The sequence below is a fragment of the Protobothrops mucrosquamatus genome, unplaced genomic scaffold, assembly GCF_001527695.2.
Source record: "Protobothrops mucrosquamatus isolate PMUCROS unplaced genomic scaffold, P.Mucros_1.0 scaffold53, whole genome shotgun sequence".
NCBI classification, from domain to species: Eukaryota; Metazoa; Chordata; class Lepidosauria; order Squamata; family Viperidae; genus Protobothrops; species Protobothrops mucrosquamatus.
Window position 1 is genome coordinate 7,845 of NW_015386434.1, and position 23,980 is coordinate 31,824.

Consider the following 23,980-nt stretch of genomic DNA (forward strand, 5'->3'; position numbering starts at 1 on the left):
AGGGAAATACCACCGATACACCCCCACCCGCCCAACAGCAGCTGCCAGCAGCTGCCCAAGTCAGACTGGAGAGAGGTGTGCACCAGCGGGCTTCCATGCACGAGGATGCAACCACACAAACCCATGTTGCATGAGCAGGATGCCGTGGGACTCTGCCCATGCCTGCCCACTTAAGGACTCTTTGAACAATCTTCTGTTGTCTCCAAGCCACAATTTGCACAGTCCAGAAGCAACAGTTCTGGTTGCCTCTCCAAACACTATTATACAAATGTTGTTGTCAGGGAAAGGGGTGTTCAAGGAAAAGTGAGAAGCAAGAGCTCTCCATCATCTGTAGCAACTGGAGGAAGAAGAAAAGGGGCTGATGTGACCTCTAGTCCCCTGGCAACCCTTCCACATGGGGGAAGCCTTTGTTGACAGCAAGATGCAGTCACTCAATGCCTTGTTTTCCAGACATAGCTGGGTCAACACAACACAATCACTGGTTGCTTCAGTTTCACACTTGCCCCAGACCGTAATAGTGTTCCTCAGTTTCCCAACTCAACCAGGTGTGTCTACGGCCAGTCTACAAGAAAAGGGATGGACTTTGATTCAAGTACAGGAATGCCAAGAGCGAAAGAAACAGAGCCATGGAAAACTCGGAGGTGGCCGTATCTCCCGACTCCAAGTCTCGTGTCCTTTCAAACAGATGAAGCTTGTCCTTGTTCGAGTGGAGCATCTTGACATCTTCAAAAGCATAATAAGCAGCCAGGGTAAAGTTGACGTCACCTGTGGTCAAGAGGTCAAAGACACAGGACTGGAAATATAAGTCCTCAACTGGAAGTTTCTCTTTGCATTTGGCCGTGGCTGATTCGTACGTGAAGACCTCTGGTGAAGAAGGTGGGTTTGAACCTTTCCAGCGAGGGCGGTTTTCAGTAGCCTTTGGGGTGGAAGGGAAGGCATGGAAGTCCAGCTGTTGGTTGAGTGGACAACCCCGGAGGCAGAGATAGAGGCCCTGGTTGTCTCCGTCCTCCACAGCTTTCACGACCTCCTCTGGCATCCGGGCGGCAAAGGTGAGGTAACGACCGACTTGCCTCACTACGATGGTGGTGCCAATGTATTTGGCCTGGATCTCAATGTGTTGGCCGGAGACTTTCTCGGTGATCTTCAGGCTGTTGGCACCATGTTTGTCACCGCCATTCTTGGAGCCATCAGCAAAGGCTGCTGGGAGTTCATCCATCTCTGCCTGGTACACCTTTTGATCCACACACTCCTGGAAGCTCTTGAAAATGATAGTGAGCTGGAGGGATTGGAAGGCAAAAGGTTATTGACTTTGGCAAGATCGTTTAGATCTGTTCACAACTCATCCATATTTGTGGCATCAGACCTGGACGCTCAATTTCTCTCTTCTGCTAGTTGTCCTAAGATATTTTTAATGCTTAACTTAGGGATATGATCAATAATTTGATGATGCCATTGAACTGGGGGAGGCCAACTTTTCAGTTGACTGGAAATTTTGGGTACCCTTTAAAGGGCAATATATTTGACTCTTCGTTCTACTTTATTCTTACTTATGTTTTCAGTTATAAAAATATCCCTACCTAAGAAAGGCAGACCAAACGCAAGGTGAGTTCCAGCTAAGAATCGCCCCCCAAAATTCCTCTTTTACAAGCAGCACTTAGAACCCTCTTAATTCACAAAATCTGAACAAATATATTGCTAACTTCCGTAGCTACTGGAACAATTCTAAGGCTGCGCTAGTCCCCAAATAAATCTAGACAATAGTTATCTTTCAAACTGACTTCGGTGAGAAGTGAAGCAAAGCAGTTTTCCCAAAATGCCTACCAGGGGGCAGATTCCCCAAGCCAGGCTACGCTCCAGGGACATTCCTACCTTGGTGGTGGCCGTTGCCAGGGAGCCAGGCAAGACAGGAGTGTTGGTGACCTGCACATTCAGGTAGTTGTTGTCGATGAGCGGCCAGGCCCCTTGGATTTTGCACGTCTGGAAGCTGTCCGAAAACGTCCGCAGGTGGGGGTCTCCAAACAGCCCACAGTGGGTGTAGTTGGGGCGCAAGGAGTGTTTGTGGAAGCTACGCTCGTAATGGCAACTCTCGGGACTGTCCGAGCGCTCCTGGCTGTCGCCCCGGGGCAGCGGAGGGAGGCGAGGCTGGGAGGTGGGCCCATCTTTGGAGCAGTTGTGTTGGGTCATGAGATCGTCGATGCCATGGACTGCAGAATGGTAGAAGAGGTCTCCCCGGCAGGTGCGCGCCGTGTGGTGGGTGCAGAGGGCATAGGCGCGCAGGGCAGAGCAGAACTCAGGAGCGTCCTCCGGGGCCGGGGGCTGCGTCCCGGAGGTTGCGGCCAAAAATTCCGAGTTGCACTTCATGATCTTGCAGGGAGACATTGCTAAGAGAGAGAGAGAGAGAAAGAACACACCTTTTGGAAGTGTCGAGTGAGGCTTCCTATTCTAGTGTCCACCGGCCTTTTGGACACCAGGGACCGTGGAGAGAGGTTTGTCTGCGGACCGGAGGGGACATGGTTTCATGTACTGCCTGCATCCTGCGGATGGGGCTTTGCTTCTTTGCGCAGACAGGTTTCTGACCTGCCACAGCCTGGTGGCGGTCCATGGACCGGAGGTTGGGGACCCTAATCTACATATACATACACAGGTCTTTATCAATTTACAACAGTTCATTTAGTGACCATTCAAAGTTACAACAGCAGAGAAAAAAGGGGCTTATGACTGTTTTTCACACTTATGACCGTTGCAGCATCCCCAGGGTCCCATGAGCAAAATTCAGACGCTTGGCAACTGATTCAAATTTATGATGATTGCCATGTCCTGGGGTCACGTGAACCAATTTTGCGACCTTCAGACGAGCAAAGTCAACAGGGAAGCAACTTAATGACTGTTATTAATGACTGCAACGATTGGCTTAACAAATGTGGCAAAAAAGGTGGTAAAATGGAGCAAGATTCACTTCACAAATGTCTCTCGTTTAGCAAAATAAATTTTGGGCTCAGTTGTGGTCTTGAGGACTATCTGTGTTTCCCAAATTTTGATCCACCCAGAATCTAGATCCCATTCAACCATGTGAGCTGGTCTCCACTTCTGCCCCTTTGAAAGCTACTTTATTTTGGGAAAGGATGAAATGCAGCAGCGAATCACATGCATTTTGCAACCTGGGTGTCCTTCCAGATATGCAACTAAGAATTCCCAGAATTCTTCAACCAGCGGCCACTCCTGAGAACTCAGGAACAACAACAACAACAGCAACAACAACAATAATAATAATAGTTGGAAGGGACTTTGGAGGTCATCTAATCCAACTTCCTGCTCAGGCAGGAAACCCTATACCATTTCAGACAAATGGCTGTCCAGTCTCTTCTTAAAAACTTCCAGTGTTGGAGCATTCACAACTTCTGGAGGCAGGTTGTTCCACTGACTAATTGTTTAACTGTCAGGAAATTTCTCCTTAGTTCCAGGTTGCTTCTCCCCTTGATTAGTTTCCATCTGTTGCTTCCCTCTGGTGCTTTGAGGAATAGCTTCACTCCCTCCTCTTTGTGGCAACCCCTGTCACAAGTTGAAGTTGAAGACCAATGCATCATGAATGGAAAGACTGTTCTTCTCTCTGTAAGAAGGTACCCATAGACTGGGTTCATACAGTACATTTAACCGGTTACCTGGAATAACCAAGTTATTGAGTTCATGCAAAGCCCTCAGCATTAAACAAACCAATTTTCTTGGTCAAACACGTACCATTGCAGCCCAAAATGCTAGCTAGACCAAGCTCCAAGAAGAAAAATGGAAAGTCACTAAAATTGTTGGGTTTCCAAATGAACGCTGTGAAAAACTTTATCACAGAATTCCTGACTCGGCTGTTCTTTCTTTAATGAGCTTGCAGGTTTGATGGGAAAAAAAAATAAATGTCTGCTCAAACTAGGTAGGGGAGATGGTGGGAACGAGTAGGGAAGAGTCAGAGAGTGCACAAGGCCCATAGGGGGAGATATTGCTCTATGGATTGTACAGATTTCAGCTGAAGGAATGAATATATAATACGCTTTGCCATTTCACTCATCTCTCCATATAAGGCCAAATTTCCAAAGGCAGGTGTCATGCATAAACTCCGCAAACATACAAGGGAGTGTACCTCGGTTCTACATGAGCGGGAAAGAGATCAAAACAGAACGAAAACCAAGTCCTTTTCTCAAGGTTGCAGACAATGAAACCCTCATTCAGCCCAGGTTGCATCAGACTCTAGGCATGCAATTGTGTTGGGTCCACAATTCTTAGAATCCCCAGCTTAGGAAATCTGCTGTGGTCCTGCCAGACCATACCTAGAAGCCTTTTCATGTTGCCACAAGAGATGATTCTTGGAAGCCAAGAAGTTTTCGCTATTGTTTTCCTGCAACAAGTAATCATTTAGTCATCTAGTCATGAGGACCCAGATTGTTGAGAGCAATATGCTGACTCTGTAAACTGCTTAGAGAGGGCTGTAAAGCACTGTGAAGCGGTACGTTGTCTAAGTGCTATTGCTATCTGGAGCTGTGTTGTTCTTGAACGAGCTTAATAATTCCTGATAAACTTTCTCTCTGCACCGGCTGGTCCTCTGCTGAAGCGACCCAACTTGGGGGCAGCATAATTTAACAGAATAACAGAGCTGGAAGGGACCTTGGAGGTCTTCTAATCCAACCCCCTGTCCAAGTAAGAGACCCCCTACCATTTCAGACAAATGCTTGTCCAGTCTCTTCTTAAAAAACCTCCAGTGATGGAGCACCCACAACTTCTGGAGGCAAGCTGTTCCACTGATGAATTGTTCTCACTGTCTGGAAATTTCTCTTTACTTCTAGATTGGTTTTCTCCTTGATTACTTTCCATTCATTGCTTCTTTTTTTGCCTTCTGATGCTTTGGAAAATAGGTTGACCCCCTCTTCCTTTGGTCATCCCCTTATATATTGGTACACTGCTATCATGACACCCCTAGTCCTTCTCATCAGATTAGACAAAACAAGTTCCTACAAACCTTCTTCATAAACTTTAGCCTTTGGTCCCCTAATCTTCTTTTTTTATTTTCTCTGCACTCTTTCTAGAGTATCAACATTTTTTTTTTAATATTATGGCGACCAAAACTGGATGCAATATTCACTAACTTTTTGGATTCCGGGGATAACCATCTACTCATCAACCACAAATAATCTTATGGTGCTGCAGGTTTATCCTCTTGGAAACCCCACAGAAAGTTTTCAGCTAGGCTAGCTCAAAACAGTTCAAGGAATTAAAGCAAATATGTCAAATAATTCACAGTCATGGAACCAAATGCAGCTTATTTCACACAACACGTTTAACCAGGTCGGTTACAAAACCAAGCAGTTCCGTTTGTATCCACCACCTGCTAAGCTGCGTTTCCAGCTTTTGGGGTTGTTTTTTTTTTTGGGGGGGTGGTGTGAATCCAGCCCACTCAGTTTTGTGACTCGATGGGCTGGATGAACTCAGGGAATGCGCTGATGAGATAAGCATGTTGAGCACGTTGTGGGATTCTATCCTTAGAAACCATAATTGGACAAGGGCTCACGTTGAGAGCCAGGATCATCTCCCTTCCTTTCCTAACTTCCTGCCCCCACCCCCACCCCCGTTCAGTAGAGATTTGGACACAGAGCAAGGCTGAGCTTTTTCTGGCTGACGGCCTGCCTGTGCAGCTGTCGGATCACATTCTGTATCTTTTTTCCTAGCACAAACTGCTCTTCTGACTCAGGCATTTTGGCCGGAGAGCAGGAAGCAAAGATCACATTGCTTGCAGGAAAAATTGGGACAAGGATTCGGGAGGAAAGGAGCATGAAAGCCAAAGAGCCATGCAAGGGAATCTCTGATGACAGCTGGCTTGTCCCAAATTCGACAAGACGAATCTTAGGCTACAGAACCAAAAACCAGAAGTTAAGGCAAGCTGGGGAGCAGTTTAGAATTACGGCTGCAAGGAAGAGCATCTAGCTGTCCTTGGCCAAGCTTGAAAAAAACACCAAGCAGAATCAGATCAGACCTGGTTACGTCAAGTTAAATGGCTAATATTGCAATGTACAGGTAGCCCTTGATTTATAAGCATTCGTACAGTGACGAATATGTATGTATGTATGTGTGTGTGTGTGTGTGTGTGTGTGTGTGTGTGTATATATATATATATATATATATATATATATATATATATATATATATATATATATATATATATATATATATATGCAGGTCTTGGCGTATTCGGGTCTTTTCCCATGTAAGATTGAGATTATCTTGGTTATTGTTAGTGTTAACTCCAACACAGCCAACCAACCCACCTACAGCAACCAAGCCAGCACTCCACACCCACCCACCAATATTTATAGAGAGACAGCAGCTCCGATCACACTTTGTTCGCACAAGCACGAAGCCGAAGACCCCAGCCTGAAGATGACGAGTGGGACCTCGTCGAAACGTCGCCAAGATACTCTCAAATACAAAACAGGGGGAAAAACCAGAAAAAAACCATACATCTGACAGTAACAGCAATAGCAAAAGAAAAAGTGTGTATAAAAAAAGGGAAAAAAGAAAAAAAAAGACTCAAACTTCCAACATTAAATACATAAAAAAAAAAAATCCACCATGGCTGGATGCTGAAAAAATAAAATTAAAAAAAAAACCTCCCTTTACCTAATGGGTCTGCAAATAGTTATAAACTTTCTCATTCTTATTTAACAAGAAAAATATACTATGTAAACAGATGGGGAGGTCTCTATCTAATAAATGGACGCAACTTATAATATATATAAAAAGTAAAAGAAAAGGGAAGGTCAGGTTGGGTCTAATGGCATTGGGCAAAGAGATAAGCTGGATTTGAACCCAGTCCTATCCACACAAAAAAAAAAAACTGGGGGATGGGAAGAAGTGGAAGAGTGCAGCCTCCAATTTATTTGTTAAATTTATTTTCTCCACTGCAGCTTCCGACTGGAATCTTATCCCCAAAACATCCAATCGTCTGTCCCTCAACCGAGTGTGACTCTCTAAGGTTTCTCCCAAAAGGAAAGTTCTCTACTCAAGATAAATTTATGCAGGCAGTCCTTGACTTACCACCACAACTGAGCCCCAAAATTCTGTTGCTAACGGAGACGTCTGTGAAGTGAATTTTGCCCCATTTTGCGACCATTCTCACCACATTTGTTAAATAGGTAACATGGTTGTGAAGTGTATCCAGCTTCCCCCATTGACTTTGCTTGTCAGAAGGTCACAAAAGTGACCCCGGGACACTGCGACCGTCATAAGTATGAGCCAGTTGCCAAGCATCCGAATTCTGATCCCACGACCCTGGGGATGCTGCAACGGTCGTAAGTGTGACAAATGGTCATCGGTCCCTTTTTTTCAGTGCCGCTGTAAGTTCGGACAGTCACAAAAGCGATCTGTTGTAAAGTCAAGGATTGTCTGTAGTCCTGTCAAATTGTTAAGCGCCTCTACCTGCAACCTCACCAAATTGGGGAGTCTGCTAGCTTTGTGAGGGTTCAAGGGGTGCAAACGAGAGACATGGTGCCTCCTTGGAAGGACAGATCTCTTGTACAATCAGCTATAGCGATTTTCCACTTTTGAAATATCCCCCTTTTTAATGGAGAGGCCAAAAAAAAAAAATAGCTTTGGCATTTGTTCAACCCTTTGGGGGGTTTTTAATAAATCCAAAAGCTTTATCTGGAGCATCCCGTCCTGAGATCTTGCTGGAAAAAGCACCCTGCACTTCCCTCCCTAGCAACTGAGCCCCCCCTGCACCCCCCCCCCAAAAAAAACATAATCCTAGCCAAAAATATTTCTGACAACAGGCAGCCCTGGCAGAGCTCTGGAGGAACTCATTTGAACAGTAGCCAAGAAAACTCTGTTCAATTCTGCATAATCCATTTTCCATCGACTCAGAAATGCATTTGGGTCCCAGCCACGGATGACTTAGCATAGGAGCAGGCTGCTTTGTGTCTGCTGGTTGGAAAATTAACACAAAAAGGGGAAAAAAAGAAACTTCAGGAGGGTGGGGGGGGGGAGGCAAATCCTGCCCTGGGCCCAGACTTTCCCCAAATAACTGCCTCTTATTTGCAAGCAAAGCAGAAGTGTTTATATACAGGATGCAGTTTTGCACACACGCGCCAATTAAAAACAACACTGATACAGAACGCGATGTAGGGAAGGGGGAAGAAAAAAAAAACTTGAGCGTTGCAGTTCTTGTTCATTTCATTCTTTTAAAAGCAGCCAGATTCTAGTCCCTTTGGTTGATCCCACAATCTGCTCACATTGGCACCCAAATGCTGTATTTCAAAGCAGCTAATTCACAGGCAAAGGAGTCCGTTTAGTAAGCCCCTAAGTTCACAAGACACCTACACTCACAGCGGGGGAAAAAAAAACATATTGCACCTTTGTGGGTTTGGGGGTTTTTTTGCATCAATCACAGTCAGCCTACATTGGATGGACGATCTTTGCTGAGATCTGCAAGCTGGCTAAGCACATTTGTCTGGGGTGGCCAGGGGATAACCCGTCAGCAAAACCAGACGAAATGCTGCCGCCAAAAATGAGAAGAAGCCAAGAAACATTACACAAACATCCTCCGTGCACAATGCACAGGCAAGTCACAGAATTTATGTTTTCTTAGTGCAGAATATTCCTTGGGCCACAGAGTATCCATAACCTGCCTTTTACAAAGCTAAGAAATCCTGGACATATGCCACCACAGGTAGATGGGTGTCGTTGTGCAATCAATATTTATAGAGGGCGGGGCCTCAACCACACAATTGCTGCTGCCATCTTGGTGGTTTTTTTGACGCACCCATATCCAGACATTTCTGCATTCCACTAGCCCAGGGGTAGGCCACCTTGGCTCTTTTATGACTCGTGGACTTCAACTCCCAGAATTCCTGAGCCAGCATGGCTCAGCTTGGAAACTCTCCCTTTTCCCTCTCAGCATGGCTGGCTGAGGAATTCTGGGAGTTGAAGTCCACGAGTCATAAAAGAGCCAAGGTTGCCTACCCCTGCACTAGCCCCATTTCTGTTCTATTTTCAGGCGAGAAATTGTTGACACGCGGCATGCATACCCCCAAGTCTTTGACTATACACCCCAGTCTACACAGCAATGGAGGGCAAGAGTGAAGGAGGCTGGAAACAATTAGGTGCACCACTGAAGTTTGTGTGTTAAGTGTTCAATGCCCAAACAGCACAATTGCACCTAAGCTGTGGTTTTCCTATGCCCCCAAGCATCATGGCCACCACCAGCCTTCAGAGGTGGCTGAGTTCACCCCACAGGTTAAGTCCAGACAGAGAGGTGATTCTTTCTCTTATAACCAGCCCATCTCTTCAAGGCAGAAGATAATTTGTTTTTGCAGTAGGTTATGGCAACAGCGCAAATTAGTTTTGCAACACGTTGTACCAACCTTGACTGTGGCTTATGTCTGATAAACGTCATCAGCCAAACCACTAGGGAGTTTAAAAAAGCTCAAATCCACCCTTGGGTGTGTGTGTGTGTGTGTGTGTGTCATCACACCTGCATTTGAAATGTATTTATTTATTCAGTCAAAGACCAACAACATAAAATAGTAAAAAGAGAGATAAAAGGTAGCAATTACAATCAGGATCAACAGGGAGAAGAGGGTGCAATTATATATTAGCAACTGCAAAATAAATCGGATGTGGTATACTCTAAACACCCTTATTGCAATAATACCGTGTTTATTTACCTAACAATAATGCAACACGTATAATAAAACTAAACATTAAAATGTATGTCCTCTAAAAATTATCAGAAAATAACGAAGCAAAATATTGATTAAAAACAAGGGTGTTTAGTAGTTGTTTAGCCGGTTTTTCCTGATTATCATCGCAGCAGCACAAAATTCTACTATAGTATGAAGGGTGGCTGGATTTCAGTTCTGGAGAAGATGGTTCATGTAGAAATTGTGTGATCTGCCTAGATATCACCTGCCTTTTGAATAGGGGGTCAGAGAGCTGAAAAAAGGAAGGCCACCTCTCACCCGTTCTGGCCATTCTGAAGAGTCTCTGCTTTTTAGGAGCCATTCAGACTTTGACCTGGGAACAGCAGAAGAGGAATTGAACATCCCATCCCTCTGGCAGCACAAAAGAGTGGGGGGTGGGTGGGTGGGAGGGCAGAGGTCCTGTAAATCCAGAAAACTAAGGGAGAATTGCAAATGGAGGCAAAGACCCCTGAAACAGCAGCTCTGAAAAACTGGAGACAATGGAAACTGACCAGCTGGGGTCTCTAGCAAAGAGAAAAAGGAAGAAGAGGAAAGAAACAAATAGATCCATAAATTTTCCCACCCTGCACAAAGGAATTGGATCAAGTTTCAGTGGCGAGGCTAGGAGAAGAGATGTGAATGGAGGACAATAGACCCAGCATTCCTAAAATGAGGTTTTATGCATATGACAACTTGGGCCACCAAATGAGAAGAGACCCTGATGTTGGGAAAGATGGAAAGCAAAAGGAGAAGGGGATGGCAGAAGATGAGATGGTGAGATGGTGTCATCAATGCCCTGAATATAAGTTTGGGCAGATTCTGGCAGATAGTAAAAGATGGAGAGAGAGGACTGGTGTGTTGTGTTCCATGGGGTTATGGAGGGTTGGGCATGACTTGGCAACTGAACCACAACAAATAACAGCAACAAAAATCATGGAGGTGGTAAGATGCCAGGTTGAGTTGGGATTCTGGGCTGGAAGAGACGGAGTGACTGAACCAAGCAATCTCTCACAACTTCTTCTGGTATGGACAGGACATCTAGTGGACTCCCACAACCAGATCCAAAATGCAGAGAGAATGCAAAGACGCCCTCCACATGTGTCAGAGGCAATGCATTAACAGTGTGACCCATCCAAGTCTCAACACCGGTGTTCAGAAACAAAGGGTCAAGTTCACACACTATACAAAACACGGGTCAGTAAAGCACAACTTTTATATTTACGTATACGGAGACACCCAAATTTGCTGTTTTATAGCTTAACACCATGCCTGGCTCACCCAACGAACTAAGACAAGGCTGGGCACAATATGTTGAACCACAAATGATCCAAACTGATGGCAGCCTAGCCTAGGACGTTGTGTGAATCCAGTCAAGCTCTATGAATATATCTAGGAGTGTTTGTTTGTTCATTTGGGATTGGTTTAATTTAAAAGTGAAATGGAAAGAGTTCAACGTTCCAGGAAATCAGCCACGTCTTCCCAGTGAATTGCAGCATTTTGATATTCAAAGGCACTTGGCCATTTGTGCCTCACAACTAATCCCCAGGGAGGTGTCTTTCCTTCTGGGGGGTGAATCTCTTAAATCCAATTAAAGCCACTTAAATTTATGGCAGCCCCCCCCCCAATCCCTTGACAGGGAATCTGTATGTTGTTTTAAGGTTGGATGAAGAAAACAATCAACTGTGTTGATTTGAGCAAGACACCCTGCTCCTGGTGTGACAAACAAAGCGCAGACCCCTTTGGAAATGCGGCAGGAGGGGAACCATGAAGAAATGTGAATTACACCAGTTAAGTATTGCAGGCGTGGAATACAAACAGGATTCTGTATTAATAAACCGATGACAGAAGGCAAGGGGGGGGGTGTGAAACTGCATACATGGGTCCAAGCACCAGAGGGACACCTCAATTCTCCATCCAATTTTCAGGCCCAGAAATTGGATTGGACCACTTTCTCAAATTTCTCCAGGAGAAAGAAAAAAAAATCCTTCAACCCACTTCTCGGTGACCTTCAGTGTTAGGAGTTTCCTCCTGAGGACACCCCCCCCCCACCTGCCATCCAGGACACAATTTGACAATCCACACAGCAGAACTGGGCAGAAAGGAATTGCTCGGAGAAATGGGAGGAGCGGGCATTTGCAAGAAGGCAAGCCGCCCGGGTCTTTGGAGAAGGGCTGCAAAACAAGCAACAGGATAAATGCGGCCTCTCTACCGTAGACCCAGACAAGGCTCTCCCTCAGGGACCCACACGTAAGTCATTTCTCTCCCCCCCACAAGGCTCTACTCACCCCACACCAATGCCCGAGGGCTAGAAGAAGAATGGAAAGCAGATGAAATCGAAAGACAGACATTCCGGGAAGTTTAAGAAAGGTTCTAAATGCCTGGCGAATCATTCTTTTTCTGATGGGGGAAAAAGAAAACCAAACCCAGATGGATTTGGACTGTTCCGACTTCGTGGTTTTTTCTGAGCAGCTTTTGACCCCCCCACTCCCCCCATAAGGAAGCGTCGTGCAGACCCAGACATTCAGCAGGACAGAATTCATAAACCTGGCTCAGCTTTTGCCATAGACTTCGGCCATTTCCATCATTTCGTTCATTTTAATCATGTCGTTCCTGGGTGGCCGCAAAAACAAGGGAGGGCCTGAGGATCCACCAGCTGCTGCGCACGCCCCTGCAGGTAGTCCTCGACTTACGACAGTTCATTTAGTGACCGCTCAAACTTACAACGGCACTGAAAAAAGGGATTTTTTTTCCTTTCGCACTTACAACCGTTGCAACATTCCCCCCCCCATGGTCACGTGATCAAAATTCAGTCGTTGGCGACTGGATCATATTTATGATAGTTGCAGTGTCCCGGGTGGGTCACGTGATCCCCCTTTTGAGACCGTCTGGCAAGCAAATTCAAAGGGGAAGCCAGATTCACTTAACAACTGTGCTACTAATTTAACAACTGTGATGATTCCCTTAACGACCGTGACAAAAAGGTCATTAAGTGCAAAGCTCACTTAACAAACGCATAACAACAGAAACTTTGAACTCAATTCAGGTCGTAAATCGAGGACTACCTGTCTATAGAAAATCACGTCCTCCTAACATGCCTAACATGCAGACAGCCCAGGTTCGAATCTCAGAAGGGTATGTCTGGTTGAAAAGAACTAAAAAGTTCGAAATGGCTATTCCAGTTCTCCCTTAATTCTTTGTTAGCAATCCAAATTTTGAAAAATATATATATATATTTTCATCGTGAACACGGTGATTTTCCTTTGAAAGGCTCCCAGCAAGCCGTTTATTGGCACAGGCAAACTCAAAACAGGTAAATCTTTTTTTTAATCTGGGGGGGCTGCATACGATTTATTAAAATGAATTTTCAAAAACTTTGGGCTCTTTTTTAGGGGAGGGGCATTAAAATCCCTCTCCAAGGTGACCGTTTTGCAGCACGATCTGAGGGGAGGCACAGGGAAGGGGGGGGGCTGGAAAACAGAGACTGCCTATGCCCCCCCCTACTCCCCCAAGCTGCATGCTATTCCCTTCGGGGCTAAACAAAACCTTATTTCTCACACAGGTGTGCACAGGCTCCACCAAGCACTTGCATATCAATCAGGACGCCCAGGTGAGCCAGCCCTGTTCCAGGTATTCTCACAGGACTCTGCATGCTGCAATTTTTATTTTTATTTTTTTTTAAATTACTGGCACGGAAAGTTTCCTGGTTGGAACTCAAGCGTTGCTCGGATCGTGCAACACTACAACTTCTTCCTTGCTGGGCCTCTCGCATACGCAAGCCCAAAGGCCTACAGCGAAGAGCCCTGGGCGCATATCTCTAAATACAACTTGAACACACAACGGGGTTGCCTGCCAAAATCTCCTTGCATCTCAGGCGCTGGTGTCAATTCCAGAAAAGGGTGTGGAAATCAACAGCCGAAAAACAGGCCACTTTCAATCCGTGGGTTTCATAAACAGTGGAACGCACGTTTTGAGAAACGGGAGAGAGAAAGGATGGATGGTGATATTTATTTATTTATGGACGGCTGGATCCATTTTGGATTTCTCCAGCTACTTCCAAGGAGCTGTGAACATGAAGATTCCCCTCTCCCCTTGGCTGTGGTCCCATAGCCGTCTTTGTTTCATGTCAGTGCAAGGACAGCTATTCTTCTTAATCAGCTGTGCCAACTACCTTCATCGCATGACTCCAATCTCTGAAAACATCCTTCACACAATGACTAACCTTCTTGCTCGGTCTTTCAGAGCATCCACAGTCTGGTTCCTGCATCAGCTTGTCTTGGGGCATTTGCACAATTGAATAAACCACAAAGTTAAGTTGCCAAGTTCCCCACCATCACCACTTTTGGGGGGGGGAGGGGGAAAGCTAATCCAGGTTAAAAAAAAAAAACACCTACAAATTACGGTACACCTTCAAATGCAACCATTAGCTCTTTAACAGGCTAATTAAGCCTGCCCACAGAAGTCTTACAAAAGTGACTGTTTCTTCTAAATTATTTCTCTGCTCCTAGCTTCACACATTTTGTAGGGAGCACTTAGTTTAGTGCACGCTGGCTGAGGAATTCTGGGAGTTGAAATCCACAAGTCATAGAAGGGCCAGGTTTGAAGACCCCTAACTTAGTTGCTCAGCCACCCCTTTGGCCGGTAAAGGCATCTATATTAAAGCCTTCTGACAGAGGGGTGTCCAACTTCTCTTTGAAAACATCCATTAAAGAGAGTCCAGTGACTCCCCAAATTGTGGGCTGCTCCTCCTCAATCAGGAAGGGTTTTTTTTCTTCTTCTAATCTTCAGTTGGAATTGATCTGCCTGCAAATTAAATCCATTATTCCATGTCCCTTATTGTAAAATGGAACTGATGGATCTTAACTGAATTGCTACCATGATGCTAGCTCCAAATTTTATATTTCTGAGGCCTAAATATGCCCAGTCTTTTCCATCTCCCCTGACAAACCAGGTTTAAAATTAAGACCTTTCCCCTGTCCTTCTCTGAATCCATTCCTATTGATCAGAATAATTCTTCAAAAATCAAAGAAACTACAGGAGAGTCCTTGACTTAAAAACCATTCATTGAACAATCATTTGAGGTTACAAAGGCACTGAAAAAAGTGACCTGAGAATGGTCCTCACACTTACAACCATGGACACGTCATCAAAATTGGGATGTTTTTGCAACAGGCATTTATTTACAACAGGTGGTAACGTCCTGGGGTTGCTATATGATTTTCCCAGCCAGCTTCTGATAAGTAGAGTCAATGGGAGAAGACAGATTCATTTAATGACCATGAGATCCAATTAACTACAGTGATTCGTTCATGGCAAAAAATGTTGTAAAATTGGGCACAACTGAAATAACAACTGACTTACTTAGAAATGGAAATTTCTATGTCATTTCACATGAGTGGCTGTCCAGTCTCATCTTTAAACAGAGCGTCCACAAGTTCTGAAAGCCAGCCATTCCACTGATTGTTTTAACTGTCAGGAAATTTCTCCTTAGTTCTAGATTGGTTCTCTCCTTGATTAGTTTCCATCCACTGCTTCTTATCCTCCCCCCTGGTGCTTTGGAGAATAGGCTGACCCCCCTCTTCTTTGTGGCAGCCCCTCAAATATTGGAACACTGATATTATGTCACCCCTAGTCCTTTTCTCTAGACCAGATGGCTTTCCTGTTCACTGCCAGCCCAGCAAACTTGGATGTCATTCTGAATTTGCCATCTCCTTGAAACTGGTCTGGAACTTACCTACTTCTGTGGTAAAACACACATACACAAACACACACACACACACACACACACCACCCTTGTAATATGTGTGAGTGACTAAGAATCACTCAAGTATCCAGGATGATTACGCCAGGTGATTAAAAGAGAAACAAAGGCAGGAGAGCTGTGTTGTGGGATTGCCCTCCTAATTACAAAATTTGACAATTGCAGGTTGCAGAGCCCTTGAAAAACATTTTACAAGCAATTTCCAACCATCCTAAAAGGAAACGGGACCGCTGCATTTATTATAGAAATGGGCACAATAAGTTTGGTTGCTGGGCAACTAACCCCAACGGAGTGGTCAATTTCCCTTCCCAGCCCTAATTTTGCAACCCTTCCAATTACTCTGGTTTCTAAAGCTTCTCCTCCCAAAAACCTGCCCACGCACATCAGATCTGCCGGGCAGATTCTCTTCCAGGTCTCGAAAGCCACTTGGTCTTTCTAGCCAGTAATACCAGTCTGGATCACTCCAGTCCGCCCCAGCAACTCACTTGCGTTCCTCAAACTCTGGAGCATCCACGTTCTTCCCAGCTCAACCAACTCGAATCTGCAGCTGTCCCAAAACCTTGACTCTGCATGTTTGCTATGGAAAATAGAGCACTCCTGATATTTATCTCAACTCTGAAGGGAGTTGTTTTGCTTTCTTTGGAGAAAAAGATCTCCGATAAACAACAACTGTACTTCAAAAGCAGGAGGGCAGAAGATTAGGGGTGTCGACCTACAGAGAAAAGGGGCGGGGCTCTGAGGATATACCCATGCTGCCACCTTGACTATAGGTAGCGCTTCGCTTGACTTACGGACAGGAACATCGGCCTTCGCCCAACACTAAGCGATGATGAGGCTATTAAGCGACTTGTGTCCAATTTTGCAATCTGTTTTGCTGTGCTCGTGAAAAGAATCCATTTGGGGTGCTTGGCAGATTAGCTGGATTCATTCAACAACCGTGTCGCCAACTTAACGTGTCACCAACTTAACAATTGCAGCGATTGACTCAAAAACTGGGGCAAGCAAGGTTGTCAAATGGGCAAAACTCATTTAAGCACTGCCTTGCTGAGCAGACGGGGGGCTCAGCTGTGGCCGCTAACTCGAGGACTAGGTGTATTTTGAGCTTCTTTTCCACAGTTTTTATTTATTTTCTCAGAAAGAGCATAGAATGTTTTTGAAATGTTTCCTCTTAACGTGTCCCTCGTTCCTCCCCATTCCCAAAGGCCAGGCCTACCGTCTTTCAGAGCATCAGACTAGGAAGGGCTTAAGTTAACACTTCTCTGCTACCAGCTGTTGACATCTCCCCTTCCGCAGCATTTACTCAGAAGATAACTGGAGTTAAAACAGCTCCCCCCATCCTTTGTCTGCCAAGTCATTGGTACAGCGGGGACCATCGTAAAAAAAGCCACTTCAGAAAGCATAGGGCTAAAAGCCTGTTATCTCCTTCTCCAGGGGTGGTTTGGTTCTTGAAGCTGTCTCAAAGCTGCTTTTTCAGAAGGAACCTGGACTGCTTTTCCCTCCAGGCAGAAGATGTTTCGCTTCTCATCCAAGAAGCTTCATCGGTTCTGGCAGGATGGTGAGGGCGATGTGATGAGGGACGGTGGGATCACCTCCACCATTCGGCTGGAACCGATGAAGCTTCTTGGGTGACAAGCAAAATGTCTTTTTCTTCTCCTTCTTCTTCCTCAAGGACAACACGATCCAGTTGCCTTTGGAGAAAAACCTTTGAAAAAGCTCTGACCTGGATGACTGAGAATCTCCACAGATTCTTAAAGCTGTATCTTTTTATCAATTTATCCGATAATCTTCTTCGTTGCCCACCAGCAGACAGGGATTAACCTCACATCTTGGGCATATTAGTACAGATGGCTAAACTGGAGTTGGAGGCAGAGACTCTCCAAGTAACTTTCTGATACATCATCATCATCATCATCATCATCATCATTATTATTATTGGAGAACAATCCATGGAAAAACCTGACAGACAGACAGAAAGCTCTGAACTTTCCTGACATAAAAATTCAGACTTTCAAGGCCATATTTTGAAGTTTCTCCACAGCCCCTTTATGGGGATCCCACCTTATAGATCTCCTTACCTCGGAACAATTGCAATAGCAATTCTACACAATATGTATGTCTGAGCCCAGGAGAAAATGTGACAATTTGTAGTTGGGAACCCAATATAGGCTGTTCTTTCCAAAAGGCATGATAAATATTTAAGCCTAACGGGGGCATAATATTGACAGTCAAACAAAATATGAGAAATATTTTCAACACCTGGGGTACCCCATAGGCAGGTTCTCTCAAAATATGGCAAGTGATGGAAGCGCCCATATTTGACCAATAATAAATCCCATATTTGACCAATAATTCATACCCTGTCTAGCCTTGAAACCACACCTGGAAAACATGAGAAACTTGCTAACCCCATTAAAAGTAGCGTTCTGCTCCTGGCCCCCAGATCTTTTTTTTTTTTTTTTTTTCAGATTTCCTGTGGACTCTGTAGGCTAAAACCTGCATAACCTGAAAACCCCAGTTACCCAAATGTTTGAGGGCAGTCCTCAAAGCCTTCATACCCCCAAGATCACTCTAGTTTCCACCCAGTGTGACTGAAGGGGGAAGCATGATTAAAATACATGGGGAATAAACCGCATTTACAGGATTGTCTATGGAGATTCTCAGCCATCCAGGTCATGGTTATCCCAAAGGTGCTTTTCCCAAAGGCAACTGGACCTTCTTGGTTTTTTTTTTCCCCTCGAAAATCTTTTGCTTCTCATCCAAGAAGCTTCTTTCCTGTAAGAAATCATTCTTACAGGAATTATTTCAACTGAATGTCAACTAGAAGTCGTGTCTTGACTTTTAATTTGTCTGTCCTGGCTCAAAACACTCTTGAACCTTTGTAGATTACTCAAAGAAAAGTTTGGATAGACAAAAAAACTCTCCCTCCCTCTTTCTCTCTCCCTCCCTCCCTCCCTCTCTCTCTCTCCATACCAATCAAGAATTTGCATAAAATCAAAGAACAAATGGTGCAATGCAATCTAGAGCCTATTTCTTTGTAAATCACTACCATTATATTCCTACAAAGGAAACACAATGTGGCGGGAGGGGGGGGGTTAAAGAAAAAAGAAAAAAAAGCAATGCTTACAGCAGTGTTGCTAAGAGACAAGGGGGGGTCAATTAGTATAGGGTGACTTCAGCCCTGCAGCTCCTTAGAGACCCACTGATTTATCAGACCATAATAAGCCTTTGCAAATTCTCATATCTTTCTCGCACAAGGCAGAGTATTAGTTGCCACAAGATGTGTTGAAGGCTGCAAAACTTCCCGAGACTTTAAAAAGAGATTAAATAACTTTATAAAAAGCAAAGAAGAGTTCTAGGAACACAAGAGTAGTTGAAAAGAATCTTCAGAGGTCCTAGTTATCTGAAACTAATAAGGAGGGTCATGAACCCCAGGGAAAATACTATACCAGGAAGGGTAGACTGGCCGGTCATAAGAAGGAAACAAAGGCACAAATTTATCCATTGCCAGAAAGATCCTTTTAGTTAACTCTCTCCAAAAGAGATTACAACCAAGATGAATTCAGGAGAATTCGAGCCCAACAAAGGAAGGTTTACATAATGTCAGCTTCAGTAGGCCTTAGTCCATCCCCTCCCTCCGTTCCCCATTTAAAAAAAAACCTATCAAGCCAAAAGAATACTTTGTAAGTTCCCCACCCTCACCCTACCTCTTTCATTATTCATATTTGGGCTGCTGAGGCTGAGAATAAGGAAATGGGTGCACAAACACACTCCAGATCAAAAATCAAGTTCCTTCTTGCAAGGTGATTTGGAGCATGACGTGTTTCACCAGAAAAGAATTTTGTACCAATAAAGGAGAATATTTGTAGCTCAGAGTAGAAATGAAGGGTCCTTGCTGCTCTCCGAGCTTGGTGGGTTTCTTACAGATGTACCCAAACTAGGTAACATCATTTGCTCTTTAGAAGGCCAGATCCTGAAGTTGAAACTCAAGTACTTTGGCCACCTAATGAGAAAGAAGGACTCACTGGAGAAGAGCCTGATGCTGGGAAAGATGGAGGGCAATAGAAGAAGGGGACGACAGAGAATGAGTTGGCTGGATGGAGTCACTGAAGCATGAGCTTAAATGGACTCCAGAAGATGTTAGGGGACAGGAAGGCCTGGAGGAACGTTGTCCATGGGGTCACGATGGGTCGGACACGACTTCGCAACTAACAACAACAAATCACCACTAGCACTGAAGATTTTAAACTTCTGCCAAAAAAACCAAAAAAAAAACAAAAACCAACCAAGCTCAGAGAGCACCAAGGGCCCCTCAAAATGTTTTGGATTTGCTTGGACCCTATAGCGACTTCCCATTGATAGAGATGGGAAGTTTAAGGACCTCCCCCCAGACTATGGCTATTTTACAAAGGATTATTGGCCCTGTGACCCATTTCATGAGAATTACTGCAAAGTGTGAAAGTTAAGAAAACATGGCGATGGTTATAGTTCCTGGCACAGTCAGACAGATGCTCAGACTGGATTTGGCATTTTAATCCACCTATCAGAGTCCTTCCCAAAGACTTGGGATAAGAGGGGAGAATGTCGTTGTCATGGTTATTATTATTTAAGATTTCATCTTCAATTCAACTCACAGTCTGGGACTGGTAAAAACTTAACAGTTCAAGTCCTAACCAAGGGCCTAAGAGGTGTTAAGGTAGCGTCTGAGTATATAGGCAGTTCCAAGTAAGGTATTTTTGTTTTTTGTTTTTTTGCAAAGTCAGGATATTCAGGTCTAATATGTTCAAAATTTCCATGTATTTAGGCAGCCCTTTGGGTATTGCTCCAACGGGTCCTATTATCATTGGCACAATTATTTCTTCCTCCACAGTGGCTCAACTTCAATTTGCAAATCACAATATGTCCTTATTTTTTTTTTTCCTAGGCAATTTGTGCATCACCTGGTGTTGTAATATCGATGAACCAGACTTTTTTTTTTTCATTTCTGCAATAGTGATGCCAGGTGTGTCGTGGACCAGATACCTGTCTGTTTGGCTCCGAAAGTCCCACAGGATCTTGACCTGTTCCTTTTCAAGAGCTTTTGTCAACTTGGTGTTCCCAGGGATGATGATTACCATTATGATTTTGTCTGCACACTCGGGCGAGGCGTACACAGGTGTTAATAAGGTGGATGGTCTTTGTTTCTAATAATAATAAAAAAAATGCTCCCCTGCCAGCCATCAATTCACACCTCCGCAAAGGGGAGGTGTTTTTTTTTTTAAAGTCACCCCGCAGCCTGTATCAACAGACAAATTGCACCTCGTGCATTACCCCTTTTTTCTCCTGCTCGTCCCCCTCCTCTCCACCGCCTGGGGTAAACGGCAGGGAGGGTGGGGGGGGGGGAAAGCCAGCCCAGCGGCCACGAAATTGGAGATTTTTGGAAGGAACAACTCCGCCAGTGTGAAGTTACGCCTCCCCTCCCCCAACGAAAACAAGCATGCAGGAATTTGCAGAGCAGGATCTGCCAGAAACGCTGTGAAAAAGCAGTGGGGGAATTCATTGGAAACAGATGGCGTTTCTCAGCTGCGATGCTGGAAAATTCACTCCTTTCCCGACTTCGTAAAAACAAACCGAGGGCCGGGGGGGGGGGGTTGGGGAAGAGGAGGAGGAGGAGAAAGTGAAGAAGAAAGAAGAGAAGAAGAAGAGAAGAAAAAGAAAAAGGAAGAAGAGGGAGGGATGGAGGGAGGTTTTTTTCCCTGAAAACCAAGGATCCGTCTGCAACTCAGCAAAGGAAAACTCGCAAACCAACAAGAACGAGGCAACTGGGGAGGGGGAGAGAGAATGGGAGGAAGGGGGAATCAAGAAAGGAGATCCAAACCTTCTCAGCGCCTGTATTTCCCCCTCCCCGCAACAGCTGCCCTCCTTCTTTGGGCTTGGAAATATGAAATAGATCAACATCTGGCGACGCAACCAAGCACGGAACAAGCGCTATAAGAGCAGGTTACAGCCGGGAAAATCCATCGGCCGGGCATAGTCCTCCCCAACTTTTTTTTCCCACCCCTCTCCCCCCACCTCCCAAAAAGGGGGTGCTCAAATATTCATTCCTTTGTTTCCCTCCCGTCCTCGCTCGCCTTCCCCCCCCCAAAAAAAAACAAAACTGCGAAGAACAATAAGGCAGCCTAAAACGAAGGAGGGAGCAAGTGAATTCTGCTGTCAGTAACTGGGCGCCATCTTCCTCCTCCACGCCCCCCCCCAAATAAAACCGTAACTTCTTTCCAAGATGCAAAGCCTGGATAAATGAAAACGAGAGCGACGGGGGAGGCGCGTGCAGTGATTTCCAGAGCCTTCTGCTTCCTTTGCAAACTCTTAAAACCCATCTGGGAACGCTAAGCCGGGACCTCGAGACGAAGAGGGCAGCCTAGAAAGAAACGGGCAGGCTGCAACTTCTGAAAAAGGGTCAAAAGGGGCTGGTGGTAAACCAGTCCCACTGCCACATTTTCAACGGTGAGGGGGGGGGGGCGATGGACCTTTTTCGGGGGACGGGACCTCAGGGCCTTAAGGAAGAGATCTGAACGCAGGAGCAGATTCCCAGACGATCTTTTCAGATAGAGATCCAGCTCATGTAGGGATTCAGAGGTCCAAAACTAGCGTTCCGAATTACACCCCCCCCTCCCGGGCAGAGAAACCCTAAACTCCGCATTCAAATGCTAAATAAACTGCAGTGAACGGTGCAAAGGCGATTTGAGCAGCCCCCCACCCCACCCCACTCCGAAACGGGTCCACCTCGGAGTAAGCTGGCGTTAGGACTTTCCCGCAGCCGAGGGAGAAGAGAGACCGCCACAAAACCAACCCCGTTGCTTTGCTTGCCCCCAAATTTGTGAAAGGCGGGACGTGGGGGCTGGAAACAGAAACACACACACACACACACGCCGCGCTCCGTTCGCTCCCAGCCTAGACTTCCAACTATCCAGAGCAATTTTGGCAACTCTGCTCTTCAAAAAAAAAAAAAAGTTGACTTCTGCGGGTACCTCTCTTTCTTTCTCTTGCAAGGGACTCCGTCTTAGGCGAGAGACAAAGGCCGAGCGAAGAAATACTACACGGGACGCATTTGTTGTTGTTGTTGTTGTTGTTGTTGTTGTTATTGTTTTAAGCAACCGGCCCGGGAAGGGAGAATCCGGCTGGGTTGAAGCGCCCCGGCTCCCTCTCCGATGCTTTCCAAGGGCTGTGGAGGACCAGGCTTCGGGGCCAGCAGCCCCTCGGAGCAGGCTTTGGGTTTTCTTTTGGTTTTGGTTTGTTTTGCAAAGAGCCCTTTCCCCAGGAAACGTTTTCAAGACAGCCCCCCACCCCCCAAAAAAACCCCAGACCAACAAAGGGGACGGAGGGGAGGGGTGTCCGTCGGGAGAGGCGCGCGTCTTGCTTACCTGCGGGGAAGATGGAGAGCCAGCAGAGGAACTGGATCGGTCCAAGGGCTTTGGCGCTTGCCCCTTTCCCCATAACCATCCATCCAGCTTCGGCTCTAACCACTAGCCTCTCCCTGCAAGAAGAGCGGTTGCCAAGGAGAAGGAGAGACGGGGCGGAGAGGAGGGAGACGGGAGCAGGGAGCAGGGGCGGCGGGAGGAAGAGGAGGAGGAGGAGGAGAAGAAGGAGAAAGAAGAGGCACGGAAGGAGAGGAGGAGAAGAAGAAGAAGAAAGGGAATCAGCAGAAGCGCAACAGAGAGAAAACGGAGCAGCAGTCAAGACGACAAAGGGGGGAAAGAAAAGGCGAACTGGAGCGCAGCGAACTTCGACGGCAGCCGCAGCAACTCAGCCTTGCAGGAATGACTCCCCCCCCCCGCCCCGTCTCTCTTCCCTGCAAACAGCCCCAGCCGTCAATCACCCCGCCGGCCTTCCAATCAGCTGCCGTGCAAGCGGAAAGGGGTCCCGCCTCGCCTGGGCAGGGCGGAGACCGGGTGGCAGCCAATCGCGCCAAAGGCAGGGAAGCCAGGCTGCAGCTGGATGCCAGGCGGCGCGCCAGCCCGGAGAGCCGCTCCGGAGGAGGGCGAGCGAAGGAGGGAGGCTGCCTGCGCCGCCGGAGCCAGACCTTGGCCGCTCCTCCGCCTCTCCTGAGCGGCTTTCCAGCGGCCCTGGCCGGCCAAAGTGAATGCAAGGGGAGGGGGACCTGGTGGGGCCGGGGTCCTGTCTCCCCCTCTGCCCTTGCAGGGGTTTCCCAGGGGTTTCTGCCACCTTCTGCCCTTTATTATTCAGAAGGCCGTTCCTGATCCTGGAGGTTCCATTCGTCCTTCCAACACAAGGAGCAGGAGAAGCTGGAGAGGGACTTTGAGGTTCCGTAAATGGGGACAAGGATCAAAAATATATATATGGTTGCAAATAACATAAAAGACAGACGAATGACTCCTGGGAATATCCATAATACAAAATAAAAATGCGAACACCAGGAGTGTATAAGACAATTCAAAGTTTAGTAAAAAACCTTTAAAAACTTTTAAAAGCATACAATCATAGGGGCCAAGCTTTCGTCGGATCCTTCCGACAT

At 46.0% G+C, this 23,980-nt stretch overlaps 1 protein-coding gene across 1 annotated transcript; it reads right to left on the bottom strand.

The window, feature by feature from the left end:
* Positions 1 to 562: 562 nt before the first annotated feature.
* RGMA (repulsive guidance molecule BMP co-receptor a) lies at positions 563 to 23,046 on the bottom strand (the record flags this gene model as incomplete). Its single annotated transcript, XM_029283310.1, has 4 exons — positions 563 to 1,276; positions 1,870 to 2,381; positions 7,958 to 7,995; positions 22,901 to 23,046. Coding segments are annotated over 4 exons (1,410 nt in total), but the record flags the coding sequence as incomplete, so codon positions are not given.
* Between the last annotated feature and the right edge of the window lie 934 nt (positions 23,047 to 23,980).